General features: G+C 51.2%; 1 protein-coding gene across 8 annotated transcripts in view; it reads left to right on the forward strand.

Moving 5' to 3' along the window:
* Nucleotides 1-203: 203 nt before the first annotated feature.
* The window catches only part of LOC311530898 (uncharacterized protein), a 36,893-nt gene continuing 22,706 nt past the window's right edge, over nt 204-14,390 (forward strand). For 3 of the 8 annotated variants that reach the window (XR_014714108.1, XR_014714109.1, XR_014714111.1), the window contains exons 1-4: nt 204-351; nt 4,406-4,531; nt 5,602-7,150; nt 13,981-14,127. Coding sequence is in view for 1 of the 8 variants with exons in the window: in XM_084647921.1 (XP_084504047.1) it covers nt 4,498-4,531; nt 5,602-6,713 (1,146 nt within the window). In the remaining 7 variants the exon portion in view is untranslated. Of the gene's footprint in view, nt 352-4,405; nt 4,532-5,601; nt 8,289-11,222; nt 13,067-13,980; nt 14,128-14,390 lie in introns of those variants that run through there. The other 5 variants (XR_014714112.1, XR_014714107.1, XR_014714110.1 and 2 more) reach the window with 5 other exon arrangements.

Below are 14,390 nucleotides of genomic sequence, written 5' to 3' on the forward strand. Positions count from 1 at the left end.
ATTATTTGCTGTTAAAAATATCAGTTAAGTAGCACAGCGGCATCCATCGGCAGGGTGTTCATGAAGGGGAATGATGAGGCTCTACAAGGAATAAAAAACTCAGTGTCATGCCAAGGGCGGGCAGAGTCCCGGCAGCGGCTTCAGCAGCTGGTACTGAGCATCCTCCCTTCCTAGGAGCCTGCCCACGCTCGGGCTCTGTTTATCTTCCTGGGTCAGCTCCTCCATTGCGAGCCGGGGGCCGGGCCGAGCCGCTGCTGCTCCCCGGCGGGGTCTGTGCGGGGAGAGACCGGCGCTAACGCCCCGCTCCGCCCCGGGCTCGGCCCGCACCAGCCCCCGAGCCGGAGCCCGCAGGTGATGGGGGGACCCGGGGAAAGGGCCGGGGCCGGGGCCGGGCAGGACAGTGACTCTGCACAAGCGGCCCCGCAGCCCCGGCTCCCGCCGCCCCGGGAAGCTGCTCCCTGGCTGGGAAGCGCCTGGCGGAGGGACCGGAGCTGCGGCCCCAGCGGCGAGTCGCTGCCCGGGCTCTGCCCAGGATCTGCGCCCGGGGCCAGCGCGGGGGTTCGGGCAGGGGGGAGAGCGGCCGGGGGGGGGCATGGGCGGGCCCCAGGGCGGGTTCCCTGTTGTGTCCCTGGGGCTGGGTTGTCGGGGAGGGGAGAGAAATGAGACTGAAATGGAGTCGTGGGGGGGGGGGATTTATTGTAACCCCGTTACAAAACTCGGAGCCCCTCCCTCCCCTGAGACAGGCCCCTTCGTGCCCCAGCGGTGGGTGAATCTCCCCAGCCCTGAACGGCTGCTGGGGCCCTGTTTGCTCCGTCAGAGACACCTGCTCTGAAAGGGGGCAGGATCCTGTTCTCCTGAAGAGCCCCGAGTGTGACCCGCTCACACTGTCTCCTAACGCACGTGTGCCAGGCAGCCTGAATGACCTGCTCTTGGTGTCCTGTGGGGGGGTTACAGTGAGATCAGTCTGCTCAGATTCTGTTTCTCTTCTACATACCTAGGCTTGGAAGGATGAGATTTTAGGGGGTAAAGACCAGTTTCACCTTACACACACAAACGGATGAGAAAGTACAATAAGGGCTTTATTATCCGGCATGTTGGGGGAATGGGGGGTGCCGGTTAATCAAATATTCCCGTTCACTGGGAGTAATACTTACCCACAGAATACTAATTTTCAAAGAATTAGAATACAATAAAACGAATACCGTATAAAACAGTAGACAGGTACTCACCAATCCAGTCATGGTACTGCACTGCAGAGTGGTCGGTTTCTTGAAGCACGTAGGTGTATACAGAGAAAGTTTTCTATACAGCAGGTTATCTAATGACACTGCCTATCACTCTGGGCAGCGCATGGCCTACACCCAGATCACTAAAAATACACAACACTAAAACGATACTGAACAGAATTTAATCTTTCTGGGATGATTCAGAAGGCACTTCAGGATCTTGCAGTGCCTCAAGGTCATCATCATCGACATCAATTATCATTGTAGACGTAGAAGGTGTAGGAGATTGGGCTGAATCTGTTATGACACACCCTGGAAGCTGCTTTTTTGAATAAATCCCTGATATCCTCTTGCTGACTTGTCTTCTGCCTCTTTGGCATAAAAACAGAATGCAAAATGTGCAATTGCATAACCTCCTGGGCAGTATACTTGACCCGGTTACTAGATTGAAGATTTGTATTGGGAGAGATCAGAAATGCCAGTTAATAGAGCTTGCTGGTTGATAAAAGTGCCGGACAACACAGCTTTTACTGTATTTCCATTAATAATAATCAAAATATACAGCTAGACAAAGTAAGAAATATGCTGCTTGAGAACTTCTTACAGTGTGATTTAGGGATATATAAGATTTCCTCAGTTTTGGAGGGGAAATATTGCCATGGGTCATTGATTTGATTACAAAAAGAAATATCGGGTTCTAAAAGCTTCTTGAATCTAGCAGAGCCAGGCAGAAAGAAGAAGAATGGCTGAAAACCAGATGAAATTCAAATTGAAAATTAGGCTGATTGACCATTGGGAAAATCTATCACGAGAAGTGGTAGATTTTCCATCTCTTGAGGTCAGCACTGGGTGGATTTCTGGTAGAGGCGTCTGAGTCAAACACAAGGAACTACTCGGTGCAGGAGTAACTGGATGAATTGCTGTGGCTTGTGTTGTTCAGGAGGTCAGACTAGACTTTCTAAATTCAATGGTCTCTTCCCCTTCTGGCCTTAAAAATCCATGACACCAAATGGAGATTGGGTGGATGGGGAATTAAACTCCCCAGTGATCAACTTTCCCCCTGATATCTGAGACGCAAATTGTTTCCTACATATTTAAGGAGCCTCCCTCATCTAGGGGACTAGTGTCTCCCAGAGAGTGATGGGAAAATCACCCAGGGCTACATGTACAAAGGGACTTAGGTATTACAATGATCAGCGTAGCAGCACCTAAGGTTTAGGTGCCTTGAATCACAGTGGGAACCACAACCTGAGTTTGGCTCCCAGGCTCCCTCTATTATTCCTGGGTAGAGCTAAGCACCTAAAAACGGGATCTACAAAACACAGCATGCTGACTGGGGAGTGCCTGAGCTAGCCAATAGAAAATCATAGAATCGTAGGACTGGAAGGGACCTCGAACGGTCATCTAGTCCAATCCCCTGCACTCGGGGCAGGACTATGTATTATCTAGACCATCCCTGACAGGTGTTTGTCTAACCTACTCTTAAAAATCTCCAACGATGGAGATTCCACAACCTCCCTGGGTAATTTATTCCAGTGCTTAACCACCCTGACAGGAAGTTTTTCCTAATGTCCAACCTAAACCTCCCTTGCTGCAATTTAAACCCATTGCTTCTTGTCCTAAAATGCTGAAGAGAGGAGCGAGTCAGATGCCCCACCCCCCAAAGGGACTTAGGTGGCTATCTCTGCTTGGTCATTCTCAGCTGAGAACCCTCTCCTGGAATTTGATGCATAAAACTATGGGGTTTTCCAGGGTACGTCTCTCCGAGGGCATGTCTACACTACAAAATTAAATCGACTTAAATTAGGTCGACCTACAGCTACCGCAGTAATTAAACCGGCTTTTCACGTCCACATTACACTCCTTCTGTCGGTGGTGCTGGAGCACTCCCTGGGCAGTGGGGCTCCGGCTGTCAGTCCCACACAGGCACTGCAGCTGTTAGCCCCGCGCGGCAGGGCTCAGGCTGACGAAGGCAGCAGCAGGTGATGTAAGCAAAGCAGTGTCTGCATGAACACTGCATTAACCTAAATACATTGACCTGAGAGATGCCCCTTTCATGGAGGTGGAGTTATTAACTCCATATACTGGGCGACCTACATCGGTGGGAGCAACATTTCAGTGTAGATGCTCACAGAGTTAGCTCAATGTCAGCTCCTCACGTCGATCTAACTCTGTAGTGTAGACCAGGCCTCAGTCTCTCCCGTTAAAGCTGTTCCACCATGTATGAATAAATACATATGCATTGGGCGAGAAAGAGTGAGATTATCTTCAGCCCTCTGGTAGAGCCCTCACCTGGGTTTTAGGAGATCCAGGTTTCAGATCCACTCCTCCAATGACTATTTGGACCTTTCTGTTTGTGCTGACCCAGACTGTCTCCTTTGGGTACCTTTTCCTAGCAACATTTGTTCTTAGAGGTGATTGTAACTTTGTATGAACTTTCACTCTTTTCTGAAAATGGAGCTCCCCATTGGGGTAGGACTGCCAGATCCCAGTGACTACAACACATCCTGCTGGGGGATGGGAAACCCTTTCAGAGAGGGGAGTTTCAGGGGGCTGCTGGTGGGTTTGTGTTAGAAGGGCTGGAGCAGGAAATACACAGGGTCAGGGAGGTGGTGACAGAGTGGGGCAAACCTGCTGGGACACGTTCAGTCTGTGGCATAATGTTCAGAACAGGCCCTTTGTGGGGATGGAAATTCCTCCATTTCTGGAATGGGAAAGAAACCCCCTGGGCAGGGCTGGGAAAACGGACCAGACTCCCAGTGCTGGAGCCTGAACCCATTAGCCAGACGCTGCTCTGGAATTTGAAGGGGGCACATACCAGTGAGGCCCAGGGGAGAGGCCCAGGGGAAAGGCCCCGTCCCCTCACCCCCAGCTGCTGGGAATGGGGAAGGGGTTGGGATTCCTGTCCTTGGACCCTGCTCGAGAGCTCTGCCTCCTGTATCAGCCTCTGGCTAGTAGGTGTGTGATAAATGAGATGACCCTGCCCTCCTCCACCGGCTGGGAGGGACAAGGAAATCTCTCCCCTTCTGAAGCCTCTTGGCTGCTCTGAGCAGGCTGGAGGTGGGATGCTGCTATTCTGGCCCCCACAGAACTTACTTTTTATTAACCCTTCAGCCCCAGGACTGGTAGGATTGTGGCTGGGGCAGCAGGTACTGAGTGGGGGACTCTTGTTGTTTCAGGGGCACCGGCCTTCGAGGAGGTGGCTGTGTATTTCAGTGAGGGGCAGGGGTCTCTGCTGGACCCCACTCAGAGAGCCCTCTACAGGGACGTCATGCAGGAGAATTACGAGACGGTGACCTCGCTGGGTAAAGGATTTCTGTCCCCATGGTTATTAGAAGCTGGGGGGGGGGGTGTCTATGATGTGGCCAGTTTGACTTCTGCTCAGGTTCTTCCCAAGTCCCTTAGGTTACGTCTACACGGCATCTGGGAGGTGGGATTCCCAGCTCAGGAAGATAGTGGCTAGGGCTAGCCTCCTGAGTACATGCCCAGGGTCAGGGCAGGATTGTACTCAGGTGGCTAATCCAAGCCACAGCCCATGCTGCCTTGGCCACCCTGCCATTGTTAGAGGCTAGTTCTTGTCCATCCACCAAGTTGGGAATTACACCTCTCAGCAGCTGTGCAGACAGACCCTGTGATTTCAGGGGAATGACCTCATAGTCCTGACAATTTGTTTGACAGACTTTGATCTCCACTCCCCCAGCCATGGGATAGGAGAGTCTGAAACACAAGGGAGACCTAATTCATCTCCATCCCTGCATCCTTTGAGGTGGCAGAAGCATTGTATTGTCCTGTCTGTATTCATTCACGTCTCTTCTTTTCCCCTCCCCTCCTGGGACCAGTTCCATTCTTGGGGCAGATGTCACTCACCCATGCTGACCGAAATCTGTCAGGAGCTTCCTCCCCGACTTTACTTCCCCCAGGGTGTTTGGAAGGGATGTGGAGGCAGAATCCAGTTTCTCCTTTGTGGGCCCCTGGTGCTCTGTGTTGTCTGTTAGAACTAGGTTATTTCGTCCAAGTATGGAGGCTCCATTTTTTCTTTATTTTTAAAACCTCTGTTCCTGGCTTCACCCTGGGGTGCCGTTGTTGTCCCTGGTGCAGCACAATGTGAAGCTAGAGTGAGAGAGAGAGAGGGTGTAAAAGAATGAAGCTCCATTATGCTCAGACGATGATCAGGAACATCCCAGTTTTAATGGATCATGGAGCACCAGGGACCCACTTCACAGAAGGAAAAATTACAGAAGGGTTAGTAAATGTTCCCTTTCTCAGTCTCCCCGCAGTTGTTGTGTTCTGTTTCCCCTCTTTGCTGTTCCCCTTTCGTTCCTTTCTCCCCGGCACGAGGGATGACTGCTGTCTGGATTCTCTCTCTGTATTCCAGGGGGTGCTGAGATGGTGAATGAGAAGGAGAATCCACAGTGGGAAGGTGGTGAGGACGTGGGTCTGCAGGAAACAGTATTGGGAAGATCTGAGGGGGAGTTTTATGAGAATCGTAAACCAGGAAAAGCCTGTGGAAATCAGCGCAGGTCAGAGAGGCTTCTGGGATGCAACCCAGGGAAGAAAACGTGTGAACCCAGAAATCATGGTGGAGATTGCAAGGACCTCAAGGAAACCACAGCCCAGCAGAGAATGCCCAGAGAGCAGAAAAAAAACACATGCACCGAGTGTGGGAAAATCTTTATTCGGAGGTCACATCTTATTTCACATCAGAAGGTCCACACTGGAGAGAAACCCTACAAGTGCCTTGTCTGTGGGAAAGTTTTCAGTCAGAGCTCAAATCTTATTTCCCATCAGAGGATCCACACTGGCGAGAAACCCTATAAGTGCCTTGTCTGTGGGAAAGGTTTTAGTCATACCGCAAACCTTATTTCACATCAGAGGATCCACACAGGGGAGAAACCCTATAAATGCCTTGACTGTGGGAAAGGTTTCAATCAGGGTTCAAACCTTATTAGGCATCAGAGAACCCACACAGGAGAACAACCTTATAAATGCCTGGAATGTGGGAAAAGCTTCATTCAGAGCTCAGATCTTATTAGGCATGAGAGAACCCACACAGGTGAGAAACCCTACAAATGTCTTGACTGTGGGAAAAGCTTTGTTCTGAGCTCAGATCTTATTTCACATCAGAGTGCTCACACAGGAGATAAACCCTATAAGTGCTTGGACTGTGGGAAAAGTTTCAATCAGAGTTCATACCTAATTTCACATCAGCGAACGCATACAGGAGAGAAACCCTATAAATGCCTCGAGTGTGGAAAAACATTCAGCTGGAACTCAAATCTAATTTCACATCAAAGAACTCACACAGGAGAGAGACCATATAAGTGCCTGGACTGTGGGAAAAGGTTTATTGACAACACGGCCCTTATTAAACATCAGAGAATGCACACAGGAGAGAGACCCTATAAATGCCTTGACTGTGGGAAAAGTTTCAGTCGGAAATCAACCCATATTGGACATCAGAGAATTCACAGAGGAAAGAAACCTTGAATATGGGAGAAGCTTCAGCTGGGGTCAGCTTGTATCAGGCATCAGGAAAGTCAGACAGGGAATAGACCTCTTAAATATCTTTAATGTGGAAAATGCTTCAAGTGGAATTGACATTAGAGACTCCTCACAGGAGAGAAATTCTATCAATTCCATCCCTAGGACTGGCCTTAGTTTATTTTAAAAAATCCAATGCCCCTGCACATATCTTTGCTTTCATTCATGCTAAGTCAGACTCATGTGGGCTGCAGACCTGGGGGGAGAATTCAAATGAATCCCCCACACTCTGTGATCGTTCTGAGCTTAAATTCCAGTTTCCATCAGATGGGAATTTGGGTTTTCTCCTTTCATTAGGATGGTGTTAAAACTTTTGTAACCAGCATGACAACATAAGAAGGCGCCGAATGAAGCAGGTGTCGATAGTTCAGAGGAGAGTATGGGTAAGTCTGTTCTCCTGATTTTGAATCAACTGGAACATGCTCTGGGATGTCACTATATATGAACCTGAAAGTTTCTTATAGTCCACCCTGTATTGTGGATTGTTCTCTATTTGCTGAAGGCCGTTTGGTCACCTAGTAGTATATTAGTTTTGTTTTACAGGATGTAGTGCAGATTTAGTGGGGACTCCAAAAGACAAATGACCATTTGCCAGAATGCTCTTGGTTTATTTGTACCATTTTCCGACCCTTTGCCATGAGATCTTAGTGTTATTTGAACAATGATTATTATACATCACCATCAGCACAAACACTGATGGGGCCAGTGTGAGAGTTGCAGGCTGAGAGACAGGGACTGAAACAGGGAAGGAAGTTCCTGCCTGATCCCTGGAGTGACGGGAGATACAGTCAGGAGAGAGATAAAGGGCTGGGAAACTACAGGGTTTTCTCTGGAGAGCCACACAGCCGAGGCTGAGAATTGTTAACTTGCTACATAGGAGCCAGAGAGAGACAGGAACTAGCTTGTGATCACTGGGTGAAACTGTCCCTGAATCCCAAAGGGCTACAAATGACACTGCTTGTGGAGTGATTTGGGCGCATCAGTGATTTCTGGGAGGATGAGACTGAGCAGAGACAGGAAAGAAACTAGTGAAGTCAACAAGCCTGGCTGGTCCTGAGGCCAGCTGACGTCCATCACTGAGACTGGAGAGCAATGAGGAGTCCGTGAACCAAGCTTCTCACAAATACCCCCTCTCTACAGTGTCCTTTACTGAGATGACAGAGACTCACTCTCTCTGTCACACTCGCCCCACGCATGCCAAGGACATCCCAGGGGGATAAAACCCTCAGCCGGGATTGGAGGTGCCGCGCCGTTCTCTGGCTCCCGTTAACCCGAGCTCCCTGGCTTTCCAGCTCTCAAAGCGTTTGCTTCTCTGTGACTGAATCCCGGCATCTCTAATGGATCCTCTGCATTTTTCTGCCCACTGTACAACATTGCTCCGTTTCTGATGCCTGCGGGAAGTGGGAACAGCACCGTGCTGGGCTGGGGCCAAAATGCTCCGTGCTGAGCTGGGTACTGGGTGTGGGGAGGAGAGTTTAGCTTTTATTTCTGGCTTAGAAAGAATAAAGTCAAATTTAGTTTCTCAAGCTCCCAGAGTCCTTTGTCTTGAGTCATGAGTAAAAATAGCCTTTAACGGACTCTGAGTCCACCTGGGAATCTTCTTTGAGGTGTTCTTTTCCCAACCCTGTGTGCCACAGGGAGCACATCCCGGAACTGCCAACTCTTTGTGTCTGTGGCAAAAATCCCTTGTCTAGGAGGGAAAATCCCCTCTGTCTGTCATTTCCCGTTCACCTGCCTCCTATCTACCACCATCTTCTGAGAGTTGTAACCACACAGTCCAACTGCCCAGCTCCCAGAATCAGTGGCAACCCCCTAAAATCCACCATAGCATAAACACACCACCTCCTAGAACCCCTGCCACTGTAACATCTCTCATTGCAAGGCACCTTCTTCAACCCTCAAATTATTTTTATGGCTCTGATCCCATTTTTCAACATCCTTTTAAAAATGTGGCTACCAGAACTGGACCCAATATTCGGGGATTGGCCTCCCCAATGCCGTATGCAGAGGTAAATTCATCTCCATGCTGATGCTCAGGGGCAGCAGGTTTGTATAATTTTTGGTGGTGCCCAGGAAGGGTCCAAGTCTCTCCCCCCCCACACACATACCTGCCTAAGGCTCTGGGAGGGAGTTGGGGTGCAGGTTCTGGGAGGGAGGTTGGGTGCGGGAGGGGGTTTGGGGTTCAGGCTCTGGGAGGGAGTTTGGGTGCGGAGTGTGGGCTCCGGGCTGGGGCAGGGGGTTGAGGTGGGGAAGGGGGTGAGGGCTGTGGCATGGGATTGGCATGCGGGAGAGGGGTGTGGTGCTTACCTCTGGCGGCTCCATAAAGTGACCCCCACACCCCTCTGGCAGCGGCTCCTAGGCAGGGGGGCCAGGGGTCTCCGTGCGCCTCTGCCCACAGGCACCGCCCCCGCAGCTCCAATTGGCCACAGTTCCGATGGCAGAGTTGGCACTTGGGGCAGGGGCAGCGTGCGGAGACACCACCACCTGCCAAGGGGCCGCAGGGACGTGCCAGCCGCTTCCAGGAGTGGTGCGTCATGTGGAGTGAGGGCGGGCAGGAAGCCGCTTTAGCCCTGCTGTGCCTCTGGTGGTGGCGGCGGGAGCGGCAGGCAGGGCAGGGGGAGAGACCCAGCCCCGAACATTGGTGGAGCTGGGCCCCCGTGCTCTGAATATTCCTAGAGCACGGTCACCATGGGCCCATACAACTCGCCGCCCCTGCCTCATTTATGCATGAAGCATCCCATTCGCTTTTTTTGCCACAGCCTCGCATTGGGAGCTCATGTTGAGTTGTTTCTCCACTATGACCCCTAAATCCTTTTCAGAATCACTGCTTTCTGGGCCACCTTTTCCTTAGTTACGCCCTGCATTCCTCAGTCCTCAATGTACAACCTGGTATTTGGCCTTATTAAAATGCATTACGTTTGAACGGGCCCAGGTTACCAAGCGATCAAGATGACTCTGGATGACGACCCTGTCCTCATCATTCTTGACCACTCGGTCAATGTCTGTGCCATCTTCAAATTTGATCAGCAGTGATTTTATACTGACTTCCAGATCCCTGATGAAAATGTTGAGTATTGTGAGGGCTCTAGACCCAATCCCCGAGGAACCGCACTAGAAACACCTCCATTTGATGACGATTTCCCGACTGACAACTACTTCCTGAGATCTGTCATTTAGCCAGTTCTTTATTTATTTAATGTGTGCTTTATTGATATTGTATAGTGCTCATTTTTTTACCAGACTGTCATGCAGTAAAATGTTACCAGAATACCAGGCAGTTAAAAAGTGTTAAGCATATTACATATACCCAGTTATCTTTATCAACTAAATATTTAATTTCTTCAAAGAATGAAATCAGGGTTGTTTGTTTTTTTACAAGACCTAGTTTCCATAAAGCCATGTTGACTGGCATTAATTATGTTCCTATTCTTTAATTATTTATTAATTATATTAACAATTTTTTCTGTAATTTTGCCCAGTATTGATGTCAGACTAAGTGGCCTATAGCTACCCAGGTCATCACACTTGCCTTCTGGAATTTCACTGTTATTCCACGATTATTAAAAATTAATATTTGGGGTGGAGATCTCCTCAGGAAGCTCTTTAAGAGCTCTGGGTTGGAAGTTATTCAGACTTGCTGATGGAAAAAAGTTTATCCTTAGCAAATGGTGTTGAACATCCTCCTTAGTTACTAATGGACTGGAAAGTACTTCATCATCTTCATGATGATGCAGAGGCATGCAGAGAACTTGCAGAGTTGCCTGTTAATGCAGCTCCTCTGGGGGGAGCACGGTAGGGTAACGTGCACTCAGGGGCACCATTTCAAATTTTGGCTGATGGCGGGGAGGATAATTTCACCATGATTCCAGGGGCTACTTAGGCACCTGAAAACTCTAGGGTTTTGGCAGATAACTTAGCAAAGAGCTGACAGGAACACTTGCCAGACTGCTTTCCAGGGAAGACAGCTATAAGAATGGATCCAGGGAATGGTTCTGCATCTCTGAGCTGTTTGGACACTTTCAGGAAAATTCCCGATGCAAGACAGAGATCCCCAAAGTTATCTTGGGTAACCCTGAAAGACTTATGGAAAACTCGCAGATACCACATCTCTGCTGTCACTTTGCACTGACAAACTTGGACTGTCTGAACCTGTTCATGTATTTTACCTGCTTTAAGCTCTCGAGAACTTTCACAAATAAAAGAAAGAAAATTAAATAAATGAGTGACGTAGTTACACCGATATAGGGCCGTAGCGTAAACCCGACCTGAAAGTTGTCCCATTGAAATGGAATTATTCACAGCAGTCATTAAAGTTAAACATGCACGTAAATGTTTCCAGGGCCGAGATTGAGGCCACAGTTTATGAGAGGTCCAGACGCAAGAAGAGACAGGGACAGGGACAGGGAGCTGACAGGAAAATGCTGATGGAGTCCCCTCTCCTCTCCCTTCCATTAGATCTCAGCCGAGTTCCCTAAGATGGGGCACCATGTGGCCCAGCTGGCTCTATTTGTCAGCGATCCAGACAAGGACATCAGCCGGCAGGCCAGGGAGGGGACTTACCAGCTCTACCAGCTGCTGCTCCGACAGAGGGGTAAGGAACCCAGCTGGGACACGGAACCCAAGAGGGGACTGAGAGTGACCACAGGTGGATAATGGGACCCCAGACCATTTCTCTCCGACTGACCCCAGCTGGAGGACAAGTCTCTCTCTGCCTCTGTTCTTCTCCACTCCACTGTGGAGCCACCAATGGGATTGGAAGGACACAGAAACTGCAACCAGAATGAGGAGAAAAGTCTCTCTCTCTCTCTCTCGCTCTTCCATGACGTAGAAGATGACGCAGAAGATCTCTCTCTCTCGCTCTTCCATGACGCAGAAGATGACGCAGAAGATCTCTGGTGCTATGACTGGCACCAGGACAGCAGGCTCTTGGGCTACAAAAATACAGCCAGAGTGGGGGAGGTAAGGGCACTGTGCCAGGGCATGACACAGCTCAGGGAGTGGGGCTGGCTGGGTTCCCTGCAGTGGATGCCTCCTGGAGACAGGAAAAGAGCCCACTCCTTATTTCCAGCTCAGAGCTCCTCATCCAGCAACCAGTGGGACAGGCTGGTGCGAAAGGTCCCACATTGGAACCTCGCTAGTTGCCGTGATTTGAGCGTCTTACATGGATGCATTGCTACGTGGCATAAGGAGGATCCCCGGGTGGGTGAGTTAAAATAGGATTACGGCTATAGGTGTCTCTCTGCTCCTTTTCCCCCGGCTGATCCCCAAGTGTTTGAGAGGAGAGCCCTGGGTCATTCAGTCACGATTGCTTGATCAGACCCTTGTTTCATTCCCTGCACTCTGTAGAGGAAGAGAAAGGAGGTGGGCTTTGCCCAATTCCATTGCCAGTCAGGAAGGAGAATGCCCCAACCTGGGGACATAGTGAGCTCCAGAGCCAATATAGACCACATGCGCCCCCCTCATGTCTCCAGACCTAGCCAGGGAATGGCAGAGTATCTGGACCTCAGCCACTGTTCCAAAGAAACACATTGTCACTGACCCAAGTTGCGGCTACTTGCTGCACAAGTAGAAAATCAAAGACATCGACCCCACCCCCCATCCCCGTCTCACAACTGTGGAGAGAATATCCAAACCTTCGAACACACCGTAACACAGTGCCCCCAGACTGGAGTCAAAGGTGAAATGGGTGATTTCCACAACATCACAGAGGAGGCCTTGGAGTGACTCCTGGATCGACAAGGGCATCTGCAGAACGCTGCTCCACAGACGCCCCGTGAGAGAGACTGTGTGAGCTTGTCCCTCCTCCCACAAGCTGAATTGCTGCAGCAGAAGAAAAGTCTCCGAGGAGTGTCTGGGATGGGGACTGGGCCATGAGTCTCCTTGTCCTTGTCAGGCTGCAGGTTGGATTCCCCTTGAAGAAACCAAGGAGCTGCAGAGGCCATTCCCAGCGACGAGAAAAATCACTAAGCTGGGGTGAAGAGACCTTCGGTCTGTCACCTCCATCCCCCTCGCCTCCCCCAACACACACATACTCTTCTAGCCGCTGAGATGCAGGAGATCTCTCTGCTGGAAGCAACACAGTGTCCCCTGTCATCTCTGTGCCCTGCACAGCAGAGTGGGCCTGCTCACACACATTAGAGATCCATTTCCAGCCCATCCTGGCCCCTGCCAGAAATTGCCCTCCCGAAAGAGCCACTGGACGCTTTGGTGCTGTGCTGGCCATCCACGACCCCCTGCTGCGTGTCAGCCAGGCTGGGCTGGTGCTCGTCTACTCCCTCCTGGGGGAAGCCCAGCAACTGATGGGGGTCACGGTAAGCAGCTGCAATCGACTCAGGAGCTTGGGGTGGGGCCCAGGGCCTCATTCCCATCCGATTGCCATTTGCTGGCCTGGTAGCAAGGAGCCTAGTGGGGACTTCTGGACTTCATGGACTTCTCTTCTTAGGATGTGGTGCTCTGCTATCACTCCTGGGAAGGACAGGAGAGTCCCCTAAGTGCCCTCTGGGAACCTTTCCTGCCCCACAGAGCTGCACCCATTTTCCCCATGGCCTAGTGTCCAAGTCACCTGAGCCACCATCGAGAGTTGCTCCCATCCCTGGCAGCCTGGGAGGCCAAGGACTGACTGGAGATGGTGACTGACCAGGAAGGGCTGAGGCACATGGGCGTGGGAAGCGGGTCTTGCTGCTGGTAGGGCTGGATCCGCTCTCGAGCGATTGGGAGGATTCAGTCAGCAGGGGCTGCTGACCTGCCCCCTTCACCAGGACTGCCATCCTGTGGCTTCAGCTTTTGTCACTGGGGTGACTTGGGGAAAGGTCTCAAGCTCTCCCCATCCCACTTCACTGCTGCCAGAATCCCTCCTGCCCCCCGCCACCCTGCTAGAGCCCCCTCCCTGCCCTACCTGGGTGGGGATGGAGGTAGGGGTGGAGGAGAGGGTTCTCCGAACTTGAGCGGTGTCCCCAGGTGGGTTGGAGGTGGAACAGCTGTCAGGGGCACTGATGGGGAGGTGGCAGGAGCTCACCGTACAAGGAAGGGGGTTGGCACTGGAGGTTACTAGAGAGAAAAGCAAGTCTCCATCTTGGGGGTCGGGAGGGTGAATCCACCACTCAGACATGAGCAGCTGCTGGGTGGAAATGATGGTGCTGGTTCCAGGTGCCCTTAATCCTCCCTGATTCCTGGGGAGTGTCTCCGTCTCTGACATGTTCTCGTTCCCCTGCAGCACAAGGATGTCACAGCCAAGGTCATGGGCCAGCTTCACATCATCAGGCACTTGCACCAGATGCCCGAGGCGCTGCAAGGGCTGTGGCTCATCTGATGCTCTGAAAGGTTCCCCTCCTTGTTCAGCAAGTCCCGCTCCCTGCTGCAGGTACTGCTCTGTCTCACTGTAAATGGGGGGCTAGTGGAAGCGGAAATGGAGGCCCCTGGCACTCACAGAAATTCTCTCCCCTCTCTGTGGAGCTGGGTCCTTCCCTCGGCCCCCCCAAATTCCTTCATCTGGGGCAGGAGCTCTTTCCCTCACACCCATACCCCTCCCCTCTTTCCTTCATCTCACCCCCAGCCCATTCCCCGTGCTCCCAGGCAGAGATCTTCCTGCCCCATATGGCGCAGAAGTACCTTTGGGTCAGGGCT

The sequence above is a fragment of the Lepidochelys olivacea genome (assembly GCF_965140295.1).
Source record: "Lepidochelys olivacea isolate rLepOli2 genome assembly, chromosome: 14".
NCBI classification, from domain to species: domain Eukaryota; kingdom Metazoa; phylum Chordata; order Testudines; family Cheloniidae; genus Lepidochelys; species Lepidochelys olivacea.